Raw genomic sequence first — 23753 nt, 5'->3', positions numbered from 1 at the left:
CAGGTTTGCAACTTCCTGTAGAAATTCAGATTCCTGGTGGAATTAGTGTTAGGATTAGACTAGTTTTTGTTTTTGGTCATGCTTATCATGTTAAAGAGTACTAAATTAAAGCTGATTTTTTTTAAACCAGATTTCGGTGTAAAGAAGAGCGTAGCCTAATAAATAACCTTCTTGGCCAATTTAAAGGAGAGCTAACTTCTCTAAAGCTAAATAATTACTTGGTCTAATCCCAAGTTTCTGTTAAAATGTATAATAAATCACTAATCAGCTATAGATTTATTTAAAAAGGTCTAATATTTAGTTGCTTTAGTTTAGGATCAATGCTGTGAATCTGGCATTTATTCTTATGACCAGAGCAAATCTTTTGAGACTTTTTTATTATGTTTAGCTCAGGGGACAAACACATTATCTCTATATTGGAGGAAACTGAGTGAGATTTAAGGCAGCCAGGAGGTTGCCCTGGCCCAGATTTTCACCCTCTGCCTGTTTTAAAACTGTAAAAAGAAAGCAGCAGCTTCCTGATTTGCATGTTAATCTACCCTTCCTAAAAGGTGAGATTTGACCTCCAAATATAAATAAAGCCTCATGGTTGTCAAGCACCACTCAAATATCCAAGTGAAAAGTGATCTTCAGTTATTTGTTCAAAAATCAAATAAATTTTAAACCCTAATGTCTGATTAAAAAAAATAAAAAATAAATAAAGACTTTTGAAAACCGAACAGAACCGAACAAGAGTCAAGGTCTTTTACAAGGGCAATCCACTCTGGCTGAGGTTGTGTTTCACCATCAGAAGTTTGCTGAACGGAAAAGGAACTCATGATAATTCAGTTAAAGCAGACATGAAAAACATGAACATTCAAGACTGCCAAAATAAACAGAGATGACCTTGAAGTAGCAACAATCAGGTTTATTTATAAGGACTGGGTGGACTAATGTTCAGTGTCAAAAAATATGAAATACGATCTATGATCTGTTTCAGTTGTAAGTGTCTTTTGAATAAAAAGAAAATCAGCCAAATGAAGTAAAGGTAAATGGTAATCTTCCACTTGCCTTGTACTCATTAACAGTACTAAACACTACAGAATACTTTTACGAGACAGGCTGCTCCATAGGACCAGCTTCAGCTTTCGTCTCTGAAGTGGAACTCGGGTCACATACAACACAAGGAGACTCGGTGTAATCGGACTCAAAAGCATCCTTCAGCTCTTTGGAGATATAAACCCAGCTCTGAGGAGGAAGATTCAGAAAATGTGTGAGGGATAATTTAGTCAAATGGTTAAAGTGTTATTAAGAAACAATAAAGAATCGATATGTCGTTACCTCAACATTGCCTTTATGTTTCTTGAATAAATCCTGTAGGCTCTTGCTCGGGTCAGGGGCCACAGGAATGAACACTACTTTAATCCTTCAAGTAACAAGGGTAAGTCTTAAAAAAAACACAGACAAAGCACTAGTAATTATATGTATAAATCTGTGTATCTGCCTTACCGTTCACTAAAATACAACAGTGTACAAAGGCTGAAGAGGACAATGACTCCCAGAACAATACCCAGCGCATGCCAGTACACTGGAGTAGGTACTGTAGGCTCTACAAAATATACAGGCAAGGAAGAAAATGTGTGAACAGGATGAAGGTGAAAAATGAGATTGCGGATGTAGTGAATATCTAGTGAAGTCCACACTTCAGTACCTTTGTTGTCCTTCCACTGTACTGGATCACTCCAATCACTCCAAAAATGAGAATCACCACACATTTCTGACATGCTGCTTCTTACTTGGAAAGTGTACATGACTCCACTGGAGAGAGGAGACACGCAGTCTGAAGAGGAACTCTGTATGGGACAGATAGATAAATAGATATTACATAAGATTATCCAGCTGATAGAATAGACCTGTTTAATGTTAAAAAAAACTCTAATTAATGCAATGATGATATAGGAGGCATAAAAAATGGCAAACAGATGCACGCTAAAAAGAAGAACATCAATCCATCCAACATCCACAGTCTCAGGGAGCCTATTGCATATGACAGGGAATATGGGAATATCTCTCTCCTTCTCTCTCTCTCTGACCTCACACACGCACGCACGCACACACACACACACACACACACACACACACACACACGAGAGACACAAGGTAGCTGCAGTGATGTCGTGCTGCAGCCTAACACACACACAGAAACACACACAGAAACACACACAGACACACACACAGACACACACACACACACACACACACACACACACACACACACACACACACACACACAATTTACAATCAAACCCTGGAACATTGAGCTGCACAAACTGCACACTAACAGTTACATCATGGATAAAGTGGTTCAAATTACAATAACGATATTGATCCATTTTCATTATAAGTAAACATTTTCAGCACAGATATTCAGGTTCACAAACCAGAATTGTGTCCAAGAGTGCAGCAGTGATTGCTCAGTTCAGTGAACGTCCTGCAGCAAACGTGCTCTGTTACAATAACACTACAGGGACAGATCTGACATCTATAAACTATACCAGGCTGCTCACCTTCCATGGGTCGGAGGCTTTCCGATAGCGTACCATATACTTCATGCAATTCTGCTTGACATTAGTAGAGCTTGTCCAGCGCATGCAGACCTCTCCATCTCTACCACTCGAGTTCACAGTGAGGTTATAGGGAGGGTTGAGCTTCACTGGAAATACAAACAACACAGAATCCATAAGCAACCTCTGCAGTGTTAAATTCATAATTACGTTTTTGCTGTAATTCAAAGCTGTCACTGATGTACCAGATGAGATTTAGAGCTTGTGCTCACAGAGCTTTAAGTACTTATCCCTCTACTTAAGTCATTAAAATCTGCAGAACCCCTTAGTAGCAAACAATGTACAAAATTTAACTATGAACATAATCTAAGTGTTCAGAAAGTGGGCTCATTATTTCACTACACAATTGTGTTATGATTGTTAATTGAGGCCATCTAGCTTTTTCCGTCAAACCTTTCACTCACAGAAAACATTTTTACTAAATTTGACAATTTATTTTGCGATTCCTTACAAAAGTCTGGATTGAACCTGTGACCAGTTACGTAGCCTGTAGTTATTAGAGCACAGTAAAACATTTAACTCTGATCAACAAATTAGCTTGCACAGCCGCAGGATTGTGCTTCATGAGCTCTTGGAATGAAACTTGGAGAGTTTCAAATCAGTGGATTCTTTTCCTAATCCAAATCAAATAAATGTTTTAGCATGTTTGTAATTTGTTGGTATTAACTTGTACTAATTTTGGCAAAAAAAAATCTCTTGAAATTCAGATCAACCCTTATTCAAATCTTTCCTTATGCACAGGCAACAAATAGAATGTTACTTGCACAGCTGATCTCAGTGGACGTTCTCTCTTACCTCTTTGTTTTAGATCACTGTATTTTTTACAAACTGAATGATTTCCTCCAACAGAGAGCTTTGTGTCGAAAGTTTCAAACCTCTGGGTTGGTTTATCAAGACGGATCCTGCAGCCTACTCTCTGACTGTGCTCCCAGATGTAACCCGAACAATCCCGAAAGGAATTATGCAAAAATCTGATGAGGAAAAATTAGTTAATAAAATGCCACCTCCGTACATGTCAACCATAAATAACATAATAGACCAAGAAAGGTGTAAATGCTGGAGGGGATACTGTGGGTGACTTACTGACTGCTGAAGACGTAGTTTATCTGCTGCGTCTGTAGTTTGTTCCAGGTGCATTCGACATACTCCAGATTGATGATCAAACAGCTAATGTTGAATTTGTTATCTGTACTGATACAATTTGCATCTGCACCTGGAATATGAGACATGAGCTTCAGAATACTGTAGCAGCTGCATGGGAAATGTGGAATGTGGCGGTTTAGTGGTTAAGTCTACTGTTGGTTTACTGATCAGAAGGTGGTGAGTTCAAATCCTGGGTCCACCAAGCTGCCATTGTTACGCTCTTAAACCTAAGATGTATAAAATGAGATGAAAATCTAAGTTGCTCTGGATAAGGGTGTCTATCAAATGCTGTACTTATTCATTTGGTTGAGCCTTTTAGCCAAAATTAATGTAACCTAGAATATCAGCATCAGGCTGCTCTCGAACCTGGCAATGAAGAGTCAAAAGATTCCATCAACCAGCTGGAAACAAGGTCAAAGTATTTGTAAAAGAAAAAAAAAACACTAGTCATGAATATTGGAGTAAGCATTTATATTCCACTAGTCATGTGGAAATACAATCCGTTAGATACTTAATATAGCATGCCGACACAGGAAAATAATCAACACTAGTTTACACTAGTAATAGTTTACAGTAAAATGTTGTGGACCGTCACTGAAAAAAGTAGATCTGCATCCATCGCCTACACTTTTAATAAAGGTCACTGATTCTGTTTTTTAGCTTTTCCATATTACCATAAAGCTTTCCATTCTAAATACTTTCCAAAGTCGGAAATCTTTCAGCTAACTCATTATATTGGAATACAAATACATCTAAGAAAATAGTATATAACATGCCTCAGACTATTTTTTAAGGAGATTAATCAGCACAAAGACTAATGTCACAAGTGACACATGGGGAATCCCCATAAACTTTCCAGACTTTTATTGAATTTATCAAGGAAAATATTATTATTTTGATATATACTGAAATTTTAAATTGTATTAAATTCACAAATAACGTCTCATTTTATCCAGGACTTTATCCAGAAACAATTAACATCCATACTTATGTTTGTTGATTGATTGTATTTATTGGAAACAAGTAATGGTAAATATTATTTACTTACTAGATGAGAAGTTAGAGCGAGACCAGCACCCCTGAAATAAGAATAAAAGGCACACTGGAACAATAACAGCCGCTGGTAAATAAGTCATAGTAATACTTTTTTAGCGAGAGCTGTGTGTCAGATACCGCTTATAAAACACAGGATGTAGGCTATGACATGCTTCCGCACTTTAAAACTTCCTCCCATGCTTACTGTCTACGTCATATTGAGGTCATTCATTTAGAGGAAGACACGTAGGTGGAACAATCTTGATAGAAAAATACTTTATTGTTTAGAAAAGAAATTTACATATACATAACATTGTGCAGCTGTTATTGTGCAACAGTGCTACTGAAATAAATTTCAGTCGTAGAAAGTACTACCGATATTCAACTGATTTGTTTGTTATAATCCTTGACCTGAGATAGCCTTTGGTCTGCTGGTCTCCAAAAACAAAGTTTTGTATGTTTTCCATGTTGTATAGTTCCAATCGGTACAAAACCTCTGGCGATGCTCAAACAAATCCAACTGCTTTGTCCAAAAACTGAGCAAAGTTTTCAGGCTGACCTCGCTGGAATGGCAGCAGTGTGGACAGGTCCATGTTACGCAGAGTCTCTGCGAGAGTGCTAGAATGAGAAAGAGGAAAGAAGAGTGAGGGTCTAAAAACTATTGACTGCATACATGCATAAAAAATATATTACGATATTATATTAAAAAGTTTCTAGTTTGTAGCAGATCCTATTTCAGGTCTGCATGGTTCAGATTTTCAGTTCAGCAAATCCCACAGATGTTTAATCAGATTGAGATTTAGGTACTTAGGGGGCCAAATCAACATCTTGAATTATTTGTCATGTTCCTCTAACCATTACTGAACACTTTTTGCAATGTGGCATTATCCTGCTGAAAGAAGCCACTGGAATTAGGGAATGCTCCAGCAATGTTCAGGAAGGTAGTGTGTGCTGAAGTAACATCCGCAGAAATGCCAGAACCCATCAGAACATAGCCCAGAGCATCACAATGCCTCCCCCGGGCTTGCCTTTTGGTAGGTACTGTACTTGTGTCAATAGTCCAGGCTGGTGGAGGTGGTGTAATGGTGTAGGGAAGGTTTTTCTGGCACACTTTGGGTCCATTAACACCAATTGCTTGAATGTCAGAGTGTTCCTAATAAAGTGCTCAGTGAGTGTTGTAATGTGCATGGTGCTTTTAAGAGTTTACCTAGCACAGCAGCTCTTACCAGCCTTTTTAATAGATACCTACCATCACTGGTAGATCTAATAGATGTACAGTTAGAGACTGAAGCTCATTATTCGTGCCATAATATGTTAATTAATCTCTCTCTTTTTTTTTGCTATCGGTTTCTGACCAGAGAACAGCTACTTGCTACACTTATACCTAGAAAATTGGCAATTAAATAAAAATACAAGAAAACAAGAAAACTGTATGTAATAAATGTGTAAAAAAAAGCATAAGTGTGTGTATGTTGTGTGTGTGTGTGTAGATTAAATTAAACCACATGACCCAAACCTGCAGGTGCAGTAGAGGAGATGGCCATCAGCCTGCAGTTGCTTGGCCAGCTCCAGCTGATGGTTGTCCATTAATTTATCATTAATCACAACAAGAAGAGGCTTTCCAGCTCCTAAAACCTCCAGACAACTTCCAGCTCCTAGAAAGATGAAAGAGGTCTTAGGTCACTTTATGGTTCCTCTCCTCTGCTGCTAAGTCAAAGAAACTATTACAACCAGTAATCTATACTGCCTGGAAGATCATCATAATCCCGTTCACACCCATAGACTTGATCACTGCAATGGCAAAGAAACGGGGCCAGGAAACTGCTAAAGACCTAAAGATCAATTCTGGCAACTTTCTGTTTCAGAAGCTACCATCAATCATGTGCAATTGAAGCATATGCTCTTATCACCACAACCACCTCTTCCCATGAGCTCTTAATCTCACCAACCAAGACCAATGATGTTTTTTTCTGGGTTCACCTAGAAATGATTAATATTAATATACTCTGTTACAGTGGTGTGAAAAAGTGTTTGCCCCCTTCCCGGTTTTTACATTTTTTTGCACGTTTTTCACACTTTAATGTTTCAGATCATTAAACAAATTTAAATATTAGTCAAAGATAATACAAGTAAACACAACATGCAGTTTTTAAGTGAAGGTTTGTATTATTAAGGGAAAACAAATGGCAATGAGTGAAACTGTGGCTTATCACACCTGAGTTCAATTTTTCTAGCCACACCCAGGCCTGATTACTGCCACACCTGTTTGCAATCAAAAAATCACTTAAATAGGACCTGACTAACCAAGTGAAGCAGACCAAACGATCCTCAAAAGCTACACATCGTGCCGAGATCCAAAGAAATTCAGGAACAATTGAGAAAGAAAGTAATTGAAATCTGTCAGTCTGGAAAAGGTTATAAAGCCATTTCTAAAGCTTTGTGACTCCAGCAAACCACAGTGAGAGCCGTTATCCACAAATGACCAAAACATGGAACAGTGGTGAACCTTCCCAGGAGTGGCCGGCCAACCAAAATTACCCCAAGAGCACAGCGACTACTAATCCAAGATGTCACAAAAGACCCCACAACAACATCCAAAGAACTGCAGGCCGCACTTGCCTCAGTTAAGGTCAGTGTTCATGACCTCAAGCTGAAGCAAACTTGGGCTCTGCACCAGGACTATCCACCTCTGAATGGCTAAAAAAAAAAAAAAAAGTGGCCTAGTCAATGTCCTGACCTGAATCCTATTGAGATGCTGTGGCATGACCTTTTAAAAAGGCGGTTCATGCTCGAAAGTGATGACATTTTAACCCATCCAAAGTGCATACACACAGCAGTGAACACACCCAGAGCAATGGGCAGCCATTTATGCTGCGGCACCCAGGGAGCAATTGGGGGAGGTTCGGTGCCTTTCTCAAGGGCACCTCAGTCATGGAATTGCCGACCCGAGACTTGAACCCACAACCTTAGGGTTAGGAGTCAAACTCTCTAACCATTAGGCCACGACTTCCCCATGCCCCCCCCCCCCTCCAATGTGGCTCTTACAACAATTCCTCCACAGAGCTGTAACCGACTCATTGCAAGTTATCGCAAACGCTTGATTGCAGTTCTTGCTGCTAAGGGCCACCCTAACAGTTATTAGGTTTAGGGGGCAAGCACTTTTTCACACAGGGCCATGTAGGTTTGAAATTTGTTTTTCCGTAATAATAAAAACCTTCATTTTAAAAACTGCACGTTGTGGTTACTTGTAAATATTACTATTTGACTAATATTTAAATTTGTTTGATCTGAAACATTAAAGTGTCACAACCATGCAAAAATGTATACACCACTGTATAATTAATATAATTAATAAAATTAAAAAGTCAAGAATTGTCCAAAATGAAATTAAAGAATGAACGAACATCTTCATGTATCTCATTTATACAGTTGAGCAATTCAGGGTTAAGGTTCCTTACTCATGGGATTCAAACTCACAACCGTAAGCTCAATAGTCCAACACCTTAAACAGAGCTACCACGTCCCCAAACCAGTCAAACTTTGCGCTTATAATTTTTCATGTAACCTCTTACCAGCATGACTAATAACTAGATCTGCGCTCTGAATGTTTTCAGCGATTGACTCTTTAAAACGAAAAACCTCAAGCCTCAGTCCAGGACAGCTGTGTGCATCAGGAATATAGGGTCCACGGCCAACCTGAAGCACCACGTCCGTGTATCCTCGCTGTATTAACGCCTGGGATTAGACATGAGAAGAGAAATTAAATGTATATAAAGTACAATTTGCACCTTTTCTTTGTCCAACTAACGCACTGGGCTTTTAAATCCCATGCATGCTAAGTAGCTCAGGCTAACATTATTGCATTTAGCTAGCAGTAGCTAGCCATATCATTGCTTTGAATTTACTACCTAGTTACATACTGATATATGTTCAACAGTGGATACCTCTACAGTTTCATCTGAAGTCAGACTGACTATCAAATCGTCAAAGCAAGTTGTTCCAACTGTCACAAAAACGGTTTTCATTGTGCCAAAGATGTGATTGTTTACATAGCGAGGAGGGTCACAGTTACCATAGAACTCATCAGACTGAGCAAACATGGCGGCGCCTCGTGACAGTCTTCACAATAGTAGTAGTTTATTATTTATTTATCTATTTATTTATTTTTGCGCAAATTGAAGAATTTTAACGTTCGCTTATTAACAAGATTATTAACAAGTCATGCTTATTTAATCAACATAAAATTACTCTCATGACATAATGGTAACATAAAAAACTGTTGAACTGGGAACCTAAATAAGCAGAATAGACAACACTGCCATCTAAAGGACTGGAGAATACAATATATAATAAATATTGTATAAAGTATATATGCAATAAAATGCGTTAATTATATATTACCAGAGTTTTAAAAACAGTGGATCAAATAAATAAATAAATAAATAAAGTCTACACACCAATGTTGAAATTGTAGATTTTTATTAATAAAAAAAAATCATTTGGAAAACTTTCCACCTTTAATGTAATATAACAGCCAACAAAATTCAAGTACATAAAGGGTTTTAGGTGAAAAGAAAACAAAAAGGAAAAAAAATACAATAACCTGGTATAAGCCTGGTATAATTTCTCATAACCTTGTTCTGAGAAATTTATTTCACTCTTCTTTGTAAAATTCAATAAACAGTCTTGCTTATGTGGCAAACACATATTTAATAATTATGGCAAAAATGTTATACATTGGGTTCATCAGACCGCAACACATTTTATCTTACATCTTGACAAAATTTCCTGGGCTTGGATGTGCTGTTTAAACCCTACCCTATAGCCCAGACATGCAGAATATAAGTTCACTGCATAACCAGTGCTTTACAGATGCCCCTGCAGTTCTGCTAATGTTCTGCCCATTGTAATGTCACTGTAGTGCTCCATTCTCTTCACCTGATGAAGGCTTACACAGTGTTCACTGATACATCTCTTGATTGGAAATTATTTGTACCCATCTTCAGATTGAAAACTGTCATCAACATGTGCATGGCTTCAACAGTCAGATGAAATTTATTTGGGGTTAAACAGATTCACTTCATTGATGACAGGTGATAATGCATTTAAACACGAGTCACGAGAATGCAGTTGGTTCATTATAAACACAGTCATTCTAGCACAGTCCAATACAAAATAGTATGCTAGTATTAGTAAGAGTATTTTTCTTCTTTTTCCCCTGTAAAATATTTCTATTTGTCTTTACCTGAATTCTTTTGGTTGCTCCTTTTTTCTTTTCTTAGAGCACCTGTTAATACCTCATAATTGTTACTATTCTATTAAGTGTTCATTCAAGTATTTCTGCACATGCAATATAGAACATACAGTATGTACACCGGCCAAGGCTGCTTTTGTATAATGTCTAGTATTGTTTGTTTGCACTGTCTTTGATCTCACACTGTGCATCAGGTTGCACAGATGCATTTTATGTGGCTTACTAAGTCCTTAGCTCTGTTTGTTTTATGTAGCACCACAGTCCTGGAGAAAACTTGTCTCATTTTGCTGTGTACTGCATCAGCTATATATGGTTGAAATGAAAGAAGCTTTGAGTCGAATTGACTCGAGTTTATGCAATGTAACGTTAAGAAATTCATTTTAAAAATACCAAATGATTTAGACCTTCCTCTATTGTCCCTTTATATTAGAGCAGCATTAAAGCAGCTCAGTTTCAATCTGATCGTGATATAATGGTTTATATAATTATCACAATGCTCAAAGCTCCTAGTTTAGCATTTTAGTTCTCAAAATATCACTAAATACTTTAATGCATTCTGTAAAATCTTATGTTAAGTGTTCATCTGGTTACTACAGCTCTATATAATACCACATAAACAAAGCTAAGAAAGGTTTTGATTGTCTAGTGGCACAATGCTGTAAGTTTATCTGCCATATTTTGTCAATATGATCTGTTCAGTTGTAGTGTGTGAATGATGTGTGTGAGAAGAATAGAGGAGACAGGAAACATGAACTCCACACAAGTTCAAAACTGTAATCATTTAAGGCGTCATTAATGCTCCATATCAGAAACAATGCATACTGTCACAAAAAGCAAAAAGGCCAATGGAACATAAAAATTCAATATGTATCCATCTTTGTAATTAAACATTTTAATAAATATACTATGGGGAATACATACTGTAGTCTTAAAAAAGAAAAAATAAAAAGAAAAGAAAAAAAAAAGGAGAAAAGCAAAGTTAGATGGTCCAGGCTTCAAACCTTTGTAATGGCTATTATCACATTAAAAGTAGATATCAAACATAAAATGTTAAAAGAAATCCTAGGGATGTACAACTGAGCACCGTCAGCATGTTTACAGGTTGCAGAAATCCTGCTCATACACAATGTAGTTCCCCCTCTAAGAAAATAGATATTAATAGCCCTGTCACATTTGGCCCCGTTTCCAAAGTCCTCAGCCCCCCCCACTGATGCTTGTCATGCAGTTCCCAAAAACACCCAGTATACTGTATATATACTGTATTATATATGTGCTCTACAATACAGACACGGATGAAAGTCAGAGATTTCAATGTCCCTGCTTCACACTGCAGCAAACCAAGGCTTGACCAAGGTGACCTCATCAGTCTGAGTTCAGACGGCTCAGTGACACTGGAGTGGCTCATGGGGTCAAAACATCACTGAAGCAGACATGGGTTCAAAAGGGCCTCCTGCCAGGTGCTGTGGCTGCAGAAATCAAAGACCAATCAGTTATTTTGCAAAACAAGACTAAACATATGCCTAAATGTTTTATGATTATTAGTGGGTCAAAAATGGGGAATGAACTACATTTATCGAAATTGTTTTAGGTAATGCCTCTAATCGGTAGCAAAATGGTCACGATAACATCTTTACCTACCAACCTACAATTCCCGAGATTTTATAGACAGACATTTTTCTGATCACTTGAATGAAATAGCTTTAATTCCAACCAGTCATTAAAAACAAGTAGCTTACAGATATGGTCCATTTAGACCTAATGTGCTCCATCTGCAGATTAAAAAGCTTTAGGTCTCCAATAAAACAGGCAAAATATTGTACAGATTTAACTAAGATGAATAGCTGGAATATGTTTATATACAAAAGAGACAGATTTCCTACTTCAAAAACTACTGTGTAATATCATGTTGCAGATAGAGCAACATCCTTGAGACGCTCTCCTTGAAAGTCCACAGAGACAAAATAACCACTTTTCTTCATTAGTTTATTTGCTACAAGTCATTTTCTCACATTCTGAAACATGTTTGTTTGAAGAAGTTAGTAACAACCTGAATGGTAGCAGTTGGAGAACTTGTTTCCTGTTATTTTGGAACATGCATTGTCATTCAGGAGGTAGGATTTTCCTTTTTCTTTGCTGGGAATCTCCCTGCTCTCTCGTTCCGGACACTAGTCTAGACTGCGCTGCTTCTTCATGCTTCAGCAGTCTGTAGTCAGGCTGTCTGGTTGGTCACGCCGCATTCTTTGGGTGATCTTATGATAACAGAACCGAGCCTGACCTGAGAAGCAGTCGATTAACAACTTATTTGTCTCTTGCACCAAACTACAACTGTATGTGACCCACTCTCCATGTTTACAGTTCGCTATGAGTCAGTAACACACTATAACATGACCTTGTACATATGAAAAAGCTTTGTGCTTCAGATCTAAACTAAACAAGATACATAACCACCTCTAATATACATACATGTTCTTAGAATGACAGAAATTCTGGATTTTCACACTGGAGAGTCTTGGACCACATTTCCAGACACGTAGGAAGTTGTTAATTCAAGATGTTCTGTTTAACATTATTAAATTATGTGCCAAAGTCTTAATTAGAAAAGGTATGCGAATATTCAAAAGAAATCCAAAAAAGTAAACATTCTTCTCAAACTGTAAAGATTAGATGACAACCCTGTTCATTTTGTGGCAACTGTTAAAGTCTAGTAAGGAAACTGTGTGTCCTAGTTGCTCACTATCCCTCTGAGTGAGTACAGCACTTCCTGTGTTCCTCTCTCAGACGCAATGCTTTTGTTAGGTTGCCAAGTAATTTACAATCTTTTTTTTTTTTTTTTACACCTGTCTTCTGCCATTTTATTTGTGTTGTTGCATATTCTCTGCGTTATAGAAGCCCTGCATCGCCCGGGTCTGCCGTTCTCTATAGAGAGCTGCTGCCGACCGACTACACTTCTCTTTTGTCACCATACTCAGCTATCTGCCATACTGTACTGGCTTTGTAGGGCCAAACAGCACTGCTTTGTCAGTTTCCCTAAACTGTGAGGTTTTTCTTTTTCCTTTCTTTCTTTGTTTTTTGCTGTGCTGTAATCCATTCCAGATCGGAGTGTGAGAGCAGCTCAGGAGTGAGTCAGGAGGTTACTGTGGTTGTTGTTCAGCTCTTGGTATTATGCAGCTTTATACACAATATGAGGAAGGCGCTTCTTTTCCCCAGTCCATGACTATTATGATTAATTGAGATCAGCCCAATTCCATCCTGCAGACATTTTGTGTTTCAAAATCCTGCCATATTCCACCAAAATTTACAGGTAAGCACCTTCTCATGGTAAAAAAAAAAAGTTTAATTACTAAATTAAAACATCAAGAAAGGGAATATCTGACATTTTAAATACAAAATGTGTTGCTTTGCCTATTGATTTATTTCCCCTCAGTTCCTCAATGCCTGGTTACAATTTCCTGAAGAATTGACACCTAAACTATTCTAGTTACATGCTTCTGTAGATCAAATGCGCTGATGTAGACCCTTCAGAGTGAAGAAAAGGGATACCAATGTCTACATAGAGAATTCGTCACATCTTTAAGATGTGCAGGGTTTTCCTTATAAATTCCTGAACCATCCTTAATATGTACATCTAGTACTACTCAAGCAGATGTACTCTCGGTTTGTGTTCCTAAATTAAACTGTTAAGTGTCACTTTTTTCTGCCATGAGATGATCCATGTTACGATCTGCACAGAAAAGGACCTCCATACCTGTGGAGTGTGCGGTAAGGCCACAGACCTCACTGCATCACACACGCCGTGCAGCACTGCTCCTGTTTCTCAGGCAAAGTGGCATAGTTCATCTGCCTCACAATCTCAGCAAAGAGCTCGTCCACCATGGTCTTGCTCTTAGCCGAGGTCTCGATGAAGGGGCAGCCCCACTCCTGAGCCAGGGCTCGACCGTCGGACCCGGCGACCTCACGCTCAGATTCCAGATCCACCTTATTGCCCACCAAGATTAGGGGAACCTTCTCAAAGCGCTTCACTCGAACTATCTGGTCTCGCATCGGTCTGATGTCCTAGTGGGAATACCAAAGACAGGGGGGAAAAGCGGTCAAACCTTCAAGTGCATGCAAACCTCCACTCCATGGTGCACTTTCAGTTGAGTTACATTGAAATTCACTTCATTATCTGATCCTATTCACTTCCTCTACATTCTGCAGCGTATATTTAAGTGTATGATCGTAATAACTTTGCTGTGAACATAATACAAGCTCGAGTGTGAACGAAACAGTTCTTACCTGAAATGACTGCTGATTCACAAGGCTGTAAACTAAAATGAAGCCTTGGCCGTTCTTTATATAAAGATCTCTCATGGACGCGAACTGCTCGGTTCCGGCGGTGTCCAGAATCTCCAGCACCGAAGGGGACGAGTCAACCTCGATCTCTTTCCGATAGAAATCCTCGATGGTCGGGTCGTATTTTTCTATAAATGTGCCGGTGACAAACTGAACGGTCAGGGCGGACTTGCCCACGCCGCCGCTGCCCAACACAACCACTTTGTACTCCTTCATTTGGGACTGGGCGCTAAAACACTGAGCCAAACTCGGCTAGCTACCTAGCTAGCTTTATCTGCTTCCCAACATAAAGCAAACAGCTGGCTGTTTAATTCACCTGCTTTAAATATCCACCCGATAAGCACCTCGAATACAACGAAACCGGTTTAAAAAGTACTGCAACTCCTTTTATTTTCTTTGCTCTTTGTGCTCTGATGTGTCTGCCAGGCCAGCTAGCTGTGTGCTAGCTGTAGCTAAACCCAAAACGCCCCTGCTCCATCTATGTTCGGGTCGGATTTAGATTTTGCGCAGCGCCGCCGCGTAAGTGCACATGGTAAATATGTATAAAAAAGGCTACAGACGAATCTAAAATATTTCGCCAACACCTTGTTAAAGGCCTGTTCTCTAAGGTCGCGCGGTATAAAGCGCGTTTAGGGTTCCTTCCATTTCAGCGTCCATGTGAATACACTAGCTAAGCTCCAGCTAGCACCCTACACTTATTCCTAGCTAGCTGGCTAGAAAGCTAGAAGCTCGCAAGGAAAAACATTCACATTAACTGAAAGGAGGATCTTCTTGTGACCCCCTGTGCAGCGTCTAGCTTAAAAAAACAACAGGTAGGGATTTGTGCTAAAGACAGTTATTTGTAATTTACATTAAATAAAAAAAAAAAACCCTCCGCTCCTTTTCTCTGCTTGTTCTGGCCTCTCCCTCCCTGTCGGCCAGCACACAGCCCTCTCTCCTGCTCCTTTAAACGAGGTTTAAGCGCTCCTGCTCTGTCCCAAACCGCATACTACACACTACATAGTGTAACAAATCATAAACAGCCCTCACCTAGAGCAGGCGCACTGTTTAGTGCAGCAGTCTGCTGTTTGGGACGTAGCCATCATCAACTACCTATGAACTAATCGATTTCTTTCTGAATTGAGTTTTTAATGCCATTTTCACGCGTTCACTGTTTATATTATCGGGTACACATTATACTAATGGATACATTTCCTGGTAGTTTTTATCAGGTACATGACTGACTGTAGCTCATCTGTTGCTATGCAGTTTGTCAGATTCAGATATTCAGTGAAAGGACAACTGTAGGTGGCCACTAGGTATTATTAAGGCTGTGAATAATTCACTGCAATGACACCTTGTTGGGACACAACCTTGTTATGAGCTCCATCCACTAACTGTGAACCACTGATCTTATATAGGGTTGCAGGATGCCTGAGGCTTAACGCATAGGACATGATGCACAAGGTAGGGAACACCATGGACAAGGTGGCAACTCATTGCAGGGCCACTAGACACGATTTAGTGATTAGCCTTTAATGCATGTCTCTTCAGCTGGGACAGAAAACCAGTGTACTTGGAGGAAACTCAAATCATAGCCTGGGACTCACACCCCCAACCCCTGGAAGTGAGATGCAAACCTATTATCCACTAAACCACTGTCTTTTTATGACCTTTGCATATTAATCTTTTTCTACTCCTTCACAATGTTTGCTTAAGACTATGAGACTGCTGGATATTTTGCGTTGGGTTGTAAAAACAAAATCTACTAAAACTCTCGTTCACACCTTGGGGCAATTTAACAGACAACCCACAAAACCCAGAGAAATCCTGCACAAACCTCCCTATATCTGTGATGACTTTTCTCTGGAATGTAGACGGTGACCAGAAGCCAGGATCAAAACTTTAGGCTATTTCATGACACACGACATTAGTATGGCTTAGCTCTCATCTGTGGGTCTTATAAATGAATGACCCCTTTTCAATATTTATATTTTAGGTAAAAAAAAAACAACAAAAAAAACAGGCTGACAGAGAATTCCATTTAAGTGCTTTATTAAAATGTCAAACAAAAAGAACAGATCATATAAGTATGTATATTTTCTATACATTACTATAATCATAAAAGGGATTGGCAATAAGCACAAATTTGTAGCACATACAAGTACAACACGCTAAATAGAAAGAGAAGCATTTCATATAAAGAGTCAGGGCATTCAATGCGAGCTTGTCCTACAGTGGGGGAAAGAGGAATCAACAACATATGGCTTCGAAACAAGGTGGACATTCGTTAAACTGCTTCTGGTAGAAAGCACTTAATCTGTGTTTTAAAATGACACCTGACTGACACCCTTAAAGGGACAAAACCTCAAATCTTAAAACAAGAGACTGCATTTACATTTACATCCATAGCATTTTACAACATAAATATGAACTTAATCCTATACACACATTTTATATGTCAATATCATCAACATCAATTTCCACACAGACTTAAATATGATTAAATACAAGTGAAGGATTCAATTGGTTTAAAATGAAATCGACAATGAAAAATAAAAGCACTGTCTTCACAGAATGTCCAGGCACAGTAAGGTGGACAGCAGAAGGGTGTTACGTTTATTTTATTTTTTCCCCCCAATAATAAGCACAGTGGTCAAGTGTCCTTGTTGATTGCATTCATTTTCTGCATGTTCTGTAAATCAGGACTTAAAGATCAAACTCTGTGCTGAGTCCACTTTACAGACTGGAGGTTTGGGACCATGTGAACGTGGTCCAAAGGTGCATCGATATGCAAGGAACCTTACAAAGACTCAGTCTCTCCCTCACTACTAGGACAAGTGCCATGGCAACAAAATTCTTGGCTTCCAAAGCAACTGTGGACCACAGAATGTACAAGATATACTCCAGGTTTCACTGAGTTGATAGGATTTGTCTTTGAGATCTGAAATGCACTGAGATATTTTGAATTATTGATTTTTATTTTTTGGGGGGGGGGGGGGAATATGTGTGTGAGTGAACACTGAGAGGAAATCAAATACAGAAATGTAACTTAAACTCCTTAAAACCAGGCGCAATGTTTTCCTGCTGTAATCTGACACTGATGTTGGTGGTGTGTCCTGTACTTGGATGATGCTCAGCCCTCCTGAGAAAAGGGTTTCACTGGCTGTTATACCGATGGCTGTCTGCAGGGGGCAGAACATCACCAGTACAGACGAGCTAAACTCCCAAGCAGATCCATTTTGAATTCCATTTCTTTTCAACTCTTAGATCCATGAATACATTATTATCATTATTAGGAATAACAATAACAACAATAATAAGCAGAATTAGAAGACCATAATATTTTGTGACACTAAATAGGCAATTTGCAACGAATAAAAAATAAACAAAGACAAGTAAGCTATTTATTCTTTGGTTTCTTGGATGCAAATGCATCACCTGCATACAATTTAGGGGCCATGCTTCGTTTCCAAACACCACCAACACAGTTTGTCAGATATAGACAGCCTCAGTGCTTGGTGTAATATGCTCATTTTTTGTAAACTATGTCCAACCAGAAAGCATCGTTTCATTTTCATCTGTTTTATCAGCAAGCAACAACATGCTCATGGTGAGAACAAGGGCATTAGCAAAAAAAGAACATACAACAAATCCCTCGCATTTCTTGAACAACCCAGTAGAAGGACAGATGTTTACCTGTGTTCTGAACAACAGGCTTTCTTTTCAATATATATATATATATATATATGTATATGTCTATATATTTGTATTTATCTATGCATATTCAAAATAAATTCTGAATATTTTCACTCATTTATGTACATAAGTGCAAACGAGGTGAAGGACACACATTCGTACACTGATGGGGGCACAGAAGGTCCCAGCACAGCTGGGCTAAAGGCTGGCTAGAGAGCACAGGGAGAGAAATGAGACTTTACCAGGAGGTTCAAGTTCTAGCTTACTACGCCCTACATCTCGTTCTGCTCCTGACATCATCGAGTTAAAGATTCAAGCACTCGTCATCAAAACGAGTCTATCTGTAAGATCCTTTCTGGTGTCTACCAGTCCAGACAGCCCTTTTTTAAAAAATAAAACAAAACCAAAACAAAAGATGACTCTCCACCTGAAGAGACAGATTTGCACCAGAATATCTCAGCCAATTATGGAAGGGTATCCAGTTTTGATCCAACAAGTCTGTACTAAAGCTTGAACACTGACTCGTCAGACTCATATCTCAAACAAGTATCCCATTAGAAAAATATGAAATCATAAAAAAAGAAATAACATGACATCTCCAAATGGATTTTGGACTTGAGGATTTTTTTTTGTATAAAATAGGCATAATTTTTTAATCCAAGGTAAGATATCTACACATTCCCTTTCTGAATAAGTTAACCTTGTACATTAATTCAATTGAAAGTGTGAAAAAATTCACAAGATTCACAAAGGTAGCCATGTTGTAGTTTTGTTGCCATAGCAACAACAACTTACTATCAAGTTACAATGAATTGCTCATTGTAATACAAATGTGTATATAGATTCATATTTATATAGATAGTTCTTATTTTTTACTTTATTTACTACTAACTACACAAACTATGTATCAGATTATTTAGATTATTTCCATTTCCATGCAATGAGAGTTTATGCTGTAGAATAAGTAACTGAATAAATCATTAATGAGCAAGTGAACTAAAACGTGTTCCGTTTCCAAATGTAAAACTCGCAATAAATTTACTTAACATGTGGAAATACAGCTAAAATAAGTACCATTGAGAATGACATTAAGGTTACGAGACCTTAATGGTGACAAAACTATAGCAAGGATGCACTAGTAATATGTACATCTAAGATTATCTAAGTACATTACACATGAATACACACTTCTTAAAAAGTGAGTGTTCTTAAAACACTAAAGCCCCAAACAAGGCATGTTTTTTTTTTCCTTAATCAAGTATTTTGTTAATTCCTGCTGGATAGCAGTTGGAGAAGGCATAACTCTTGATATGAGAGAAAAAAATTGATAAAGGGAGGGAGGGAGGGAGAGAGAGAGAGAGAAATCTATACCTTAGCTAGGCAATGAGGCTTGCCCAACTACATTAAATATTCCGTTATACAAATCAACAGCTTAATATACTCTTAAACAATTGAACGGCCAACATTTACAGATACCCACACCTTAACATTTTATAAATTGTGTACAACACAGAAACTCCAGTAACACAGTATATTGTCTTGTTGAGTTTGCATTTGACCTCAGATGACTCTTCTGACTTTTTCAGCACTTCATGTTTATTTTCTTGTATAACTGTAATAAAGCAGAACATTCCTTCTGGCCCGTTTTTCAAGGCTTGAAGATGTTGAAGAGACTAAATGAAACTGTCAATGGGCATTAAAACTGACAGCTTTAGTCATGGGTTAACCTTGATTAATGTTTAGAAAACAGGCCCTGAGCATTTGGCCTGGAGAGTCTCATCTAGACAAAATAAATGCTCACAAATACACTATTTCCACACAGGTCCTCTCTTTCTCTCTCTCTGTCTCTCTCTTTTTTTTAAATAGACGCAGTGTTTGACCATCGAAGTATTCTCATTGGTGTGGCTATCTGTACAAAACAGCACAGCTGTTTCCTGTAACGACGACGATGACGACGAAGGTTCTTGACAAGTCTCTTAGAACCTTGTTTCTATAGTACATTAACAGTGAATGGCATTGGGAGAAGTTTACTCCCTTGATATGTTAAAATATGTTGTGGTTTGTTTCAGGAGGGAAAAAAGGTGAGACAGGCATCCTCAAGCTTTAATGACATTCTTCTTTGTCTTAAATGTCACATTCAAATGAATATAAGGCCCTTTCCTGGCAATGTTTTTGTAAGTGAGGTTGGTCAGTACCCCGGCTACAGCTGATCCCCCGCATCTCCTCTACACCTCGGCACTTTTCTCCTGCAGAATTACTGCTTTTAGCACAACGCGAAATAAAGCGCTCGTATGGCTGACAGTCTGCTTTGCCCTGGTCTTTTAGAGTCTGTGGACTTTTGAACATAAGGACACAATAAGTGGTCAGAATCAGTAAGGTGAATTAAAAACAGACACATATTTCAAAAACATAATACACAGAAATCTTAATCATGATTAAATCAGCGAGTTGCAAAGTTGAAAAATAAATAAATAAAAGAAAAGGTAAACACACCCACTACTATTACAAAAAAAAGTTTCAGGCCTCGGTTGGTGCTTTATCTTACATCACTGTATTTGTTCTTTCAAAACAAGCATCTACTCCAATTAAAGCTTCTAAAAGGTTTTGCTGTAGATCAGATCACAAATGGCCTTTAGTCCACACATGGCAAGTTAGCTACAGGAGCACCAATCATATGGTTCAGCAGTATGAGGTGAGTGAATTAGGAAAGCTTGAAAGCCTGAAAGAAAGCACAGCATTAATGATTGCATTAGCTGTGGGGAAAATAACATTTTCAATCAGTCTGCTTGTTGGGCTTTGGCATGTAATGACTACTCCGTTTTTTTGTTGTTTTTTTTACACTGATTGGCACAGAGTGACCCAGCTTTTAGAGTCATTGACACATAAAGCAGTAGACTTGTTGTATAAAATTGTACCGCTGCCATTAGTAATTTAACAGGACAGTAGGATTGCAGCAAACATCCTTATTCTGAGCTAGTGGACTCCAAGCATTCATTTTTCCGCCGATTCCCAATCTGTGATGTCTTTTTGGAGCTTTCAACTACATTCATTGTTTTTAATTATATTTTCTCTCTCTCTCATTATATAATGTACGTATACATTTTAAGATGTGCACATTAGCTTCAAATTTAAAAAAGGTTTTATAAAACCCTAGAAGCGTTGCTTTGGTTGCTGTCATACTGCGAATATCACAGCATAGACAGTTCCAAGATCTTGTGTTACTGTGAGATGTAACAAACAGGGCTAAGCAATAAGCACAGACAAACAGACTGTCACACAGTAGGAGGGACTGGGCCATGGAGTTTGGCAGGGACTGTCCACGCGATAAGGGAAAGACAGGAGCAGAGATGGTGGCAGACCCTAATTTATCACAATGCCTCTGATAAACCAAGTCAAACGTACAGATCAGTGTATTATGAAAACGGGGGGAAAAAAGAAAAGAAAAAGCAGGAGATGAGTAATACGCTCTGACATGCTAACTACAGAGGAACAGTTGGGCTTTGAAATGGCGCTGCTCCAATCGACGGCCACAGCTGCTGTGCTGGCACTGCTTATCACAGTATGGTGATCAGACTCATCCTGAGCTAGTCATCTATCAGACCTCCTGTGCAGTGCTGGCTATAGGGCTGTAATCAGACCCTACAGATTAGTGTACGTTGTCATACACAATAAGACATGCAGGTACGGCGACACTTCTGCTTAAGGCGGATTGCATTAAGAAAAAGGAGGTATTCACGCAGGAAGCTACCTAACCTCAGTCTGAATGTTTCACGTAAACAAATCTGTGGTATGTCTAAGCTGGGGGGGGGAAATCACACTTCCTCTAGTCAAGCAACTGCAGTTTTTAGGTTTTAGGCTTTAAACCAATCACTCATTAATGGTAAAAAAAAAGTGGATTGGGATGTAGAATAGGAATGACATGCTTGCTTTTTAACTGTTGTACTTGCTTGCAGTCCTTTTTTAGTCTGAGAAGAAATTGGTCAAGTTTTTTGAGAAACAAGACCAATTCACACCAAATGTAGTTGTAATTCATTTGAGCTACATGGCTCACGTTTAGTTTTCATTGTTATTCTTGTTAATTACCTGGACAATAAAGTGTAAATCTCTGAGAATAAAAAAAAAAAGCTCAGGTAACTGTAGGGATTAAAATAAAAGTTAAAAAGTGCTTTCAAAAAAGCTCTCATACACACCCATCTCTGACCGAAGCCCTGTGCACATTACATTCTTGTTTTCTACACTTTTACAGTATCATGTGTGCTGTCAGGTGACATCAAGCCTCAGCTTTACTATTCACAATGGATTAATCCGGGTCTGAGACCTCACTCTTATCTGAGGAGGATGCACTGTTCTCAACTTAGTGTGTGTGTATGTGTGTGTATATGTGTGCGTGTGTAGGTCTACAAATCTGTGTACTTGTATGGCTGTGAATTCAAAGGAGTGCTCAGATTCAGCATCTTCATGCTTCTTAAGTCTCCTTGCATCATGGCACACTTCCTTAAACAGTTGAAGGTCCTAGCTTCAATATTGCCTGTTTTAGCATCAACAAACCATTTTTTGCTGATGTTTGTTAATGTGGGGCATCAAATAAGAGGATGAAAGGGTTGTCCTTGCTGGACGCACTGATTAGGCACACGTTTGTTGCTTTCATGTCTCTGTGGGGTGGTTGGATTTGGGGGTGGCGATAGTGGTGCGTTAACTGAGATTGCGGCCGAGGCTTACTGAGTTCAGGCTCACCGGTGCCGCCACCAGCAGTTTGGGGATTGGACAGAGGTGTGTTTCCACAGGAATGCAGTGGAGGTCGACAGGGTCCGCAGTCAGTACCTCGGCGGGGTCTACTGAACGACAAGGATAGAGGAGGAAGGTGGAGGGGGATGAGAGAAACAAAGACAGAAAGTTGAGAAATAAAAGGGCTCTGGTACGGGTATCACAAAATCCACAAATGCAAACATTACCTCAAAGTAAATTCTCTCGATAGAGTCTGTAAAAACGTGAGAAACTTTAATATCCTGATGTAATGCATCACAGATCTTCCAACAAGATATGTTGAGAGGTTATATGGCCAAAAACACAGGAAATTCTTCTGGACTTCAACACAATACCAAGATACTCTATAATCAAGGACTTTATTTACACACAGAAGAGGAATAAAAAAAAGTGCTACCAGCATATTGCTGAACTATTAGACACAATAATATTAATGATAATAATAATAATAATAATAGTATGCTAGGTGCTCTGTAGTTCAGCAGTGTCAGCAGTTTGGTGTTTGCCAAGCACTTGGAAAAAGTGAAGCACTTGGCAATGTAGCCCGAGCAGTGCTGACACCAAAATGGAGGACTATGCAGTGCTTCCCCTCTTGATTAGTGCAACAGCATCACTGGGAATACATCCTGCAAGTACAGCTTGTACAGCTGGGACTCCAAACTAAATCCCACTGCACTGTTACATTATGAGATGTGCTTCTGGGACTTAGGGCCAGATGTATGTACATGACAAGATGCAAAAAAAAAAGAAGAAAAGAAAAAAAAAAAAAGCGTGGCTTGATGAGGCCACAAAATGCGATCCTGATATATTAAATTAAAATGATATCAAGAAAATTCATGTCAGAACTTTTCCCATGCTCAGTGTGCAATTACAACATATAAAAATGCACTTTTTAAGGGCAAAAAATAAAAAACATAACCTAGCAAAATAATTGTGAAGACTCC

General features: G+C 38.7%; 4 protein-coding genes across 27 annotated transcripts in view; all 4 read right to left on the bottom strand.

Moving 5' to 3' along the window:
* Positions 1-886: 886 nt before the first annotated feature.
* il2rgb (interleukin 2 receptor, gamma b) lies at positions 887-3392 on the bottom strand. The gene is made up of 5 exons (XM_027136050.2): positions 2547-3392; positions 1691-1832; positions 1489-1588; positions 1321-1405; positions 887-1227 (listed from the first exon to the last, which is right to left on the bottom strand). The coding sequence occupies exons 1-5, from the start codon at positions 2745-2747 to the stop codon at positions 1090-1092; spliced, it is 666 nt and encodes a 221-aa protein (XP_026991851.1). The 5' UTR covers positions 2748-3392; the 3' UTR covers positions 887-1089.
* Positions 3393-5042: 1650 nt separating this feature from the next.
* Positions 5043-8898, bottom strand: zgc:92907 (uncharacterized protein LOC436733 homolog). 4 transcript variants are annotated; one of them, XM_027136051.2, is made up of 4 exons: positions 8726-8898; positions 8354-8516; positions 6298-6436; positions 5043-5399 (listed from the first exon to the last, which is right to left on the bottom strand). In XM_027136051.2, the coding sequence occupies exons 1-4, from the start codon at positions 8879-8881 to the stop codon at positions 5288-5290; spliced, it is 570 nt and encodes a 189-aa protein (XP_026991852.1). In that variant the 5' UTR covers positions 8882-8898; the 3' UTR covers positions 5043-5287. The 4 variants fall into 4 exon arrangements, with proteins under 4 accessions (XP_026991852.1, XP_026991854.1, XP_047658207.1 ...); XM_027136053.2 differs by lacking the exons at positions 8354-8516; positions 8726-8898 and adding an exon at positions 6558-6819; XM_047802251.1 differs by lacking the exons at positions 8354-8516; positions 8726-8898 and adding an exon at positions 6526-6812.
* Positions 8899-10789: 1891 nt separating this feature from the next.
* rap2c (RAP2C, member of RAS oncogene family) lies at positions 10790-15316 on the bottom strand. Of its 2 annotated transcripts, XR_003438968.2 has the most exons (4): positions 14311-15316; positions 13781-14088; positions 12083-12310; positions 10790-11501 (listed from the first exon to the last, which is right to left on the bottom strand). XR_003438968.2 is itself a non-coding variant. In XM_027136057.2 (3 exons), exons 1-2 carry the CDS (start codon positions 14581-14583, stop codon positions 13810-13812), a joined length of 552 nt encoding a protein of 183 aa, XP_026991858.1. In that variant the 5' UTR covers positions 14584-15313; the 3' UTR covers positions 10790-11501; positions 13781-13809. The 2 variants fall into 2 exon arrangements, 1 of the variants encoding a protein (XP_026991858.1); XM_027136057.2 differs by lacking the exon at positions 12083-12310 and having other exon boundaries at positions 14311-15313.
* Positions 15317-17339: 2023 nt separating this feature from the next.
* The window catches only part of mbnl3 (muscleblind-like splicing regulator 3), a 43106-nt gene continuing 36692 nt past the window's right edge, over positions 17340-23753 (bottom strand). For 16 of the 20 annotated variants that reach the window (XM_047802465.1, XM_047802462.1, XM_047802473.1 and 13 more), the window contains one exon: positions 17340-22877. In XM_047802465.1, coding sequence (XP_047658421.1) covers positions 22860-22877 — 18 coding nt within the window. In that variant the 3' untranslated portion in view covers positions 17340-22859. Of the gene's footprint in view, positions 22881-23753 lie in introns of all 20 variants that reach the window. The other 4 variants (XM_047802467.1, XM_047802476.1, XM_047802479.1 and 1 more) reach the window with 2 other exon arrangements.

The sequence above is a fragment of the Tachysurus fulvidraco genome, chromosome 17 (genome assembly GCF_022655615.1).
Source record: "Tachysurus fulvidraco isolate hzauxx_2018 chromosome 17, HZAU_PFXX_2.0, whole genome shotgun sequence".
Taxonomy (NCBI): domain Eukaryota; kingdom Metazoa; phylum Chordata; class Actinopteri; order Siluriformes; family Bagridae; genus Tachysurus; species Tachysurus fulvidraco.
Note: the sequence above shows the minus strand (reverse complement) of the source record. Positions and strands in the feature narration are given on the sequence as shown.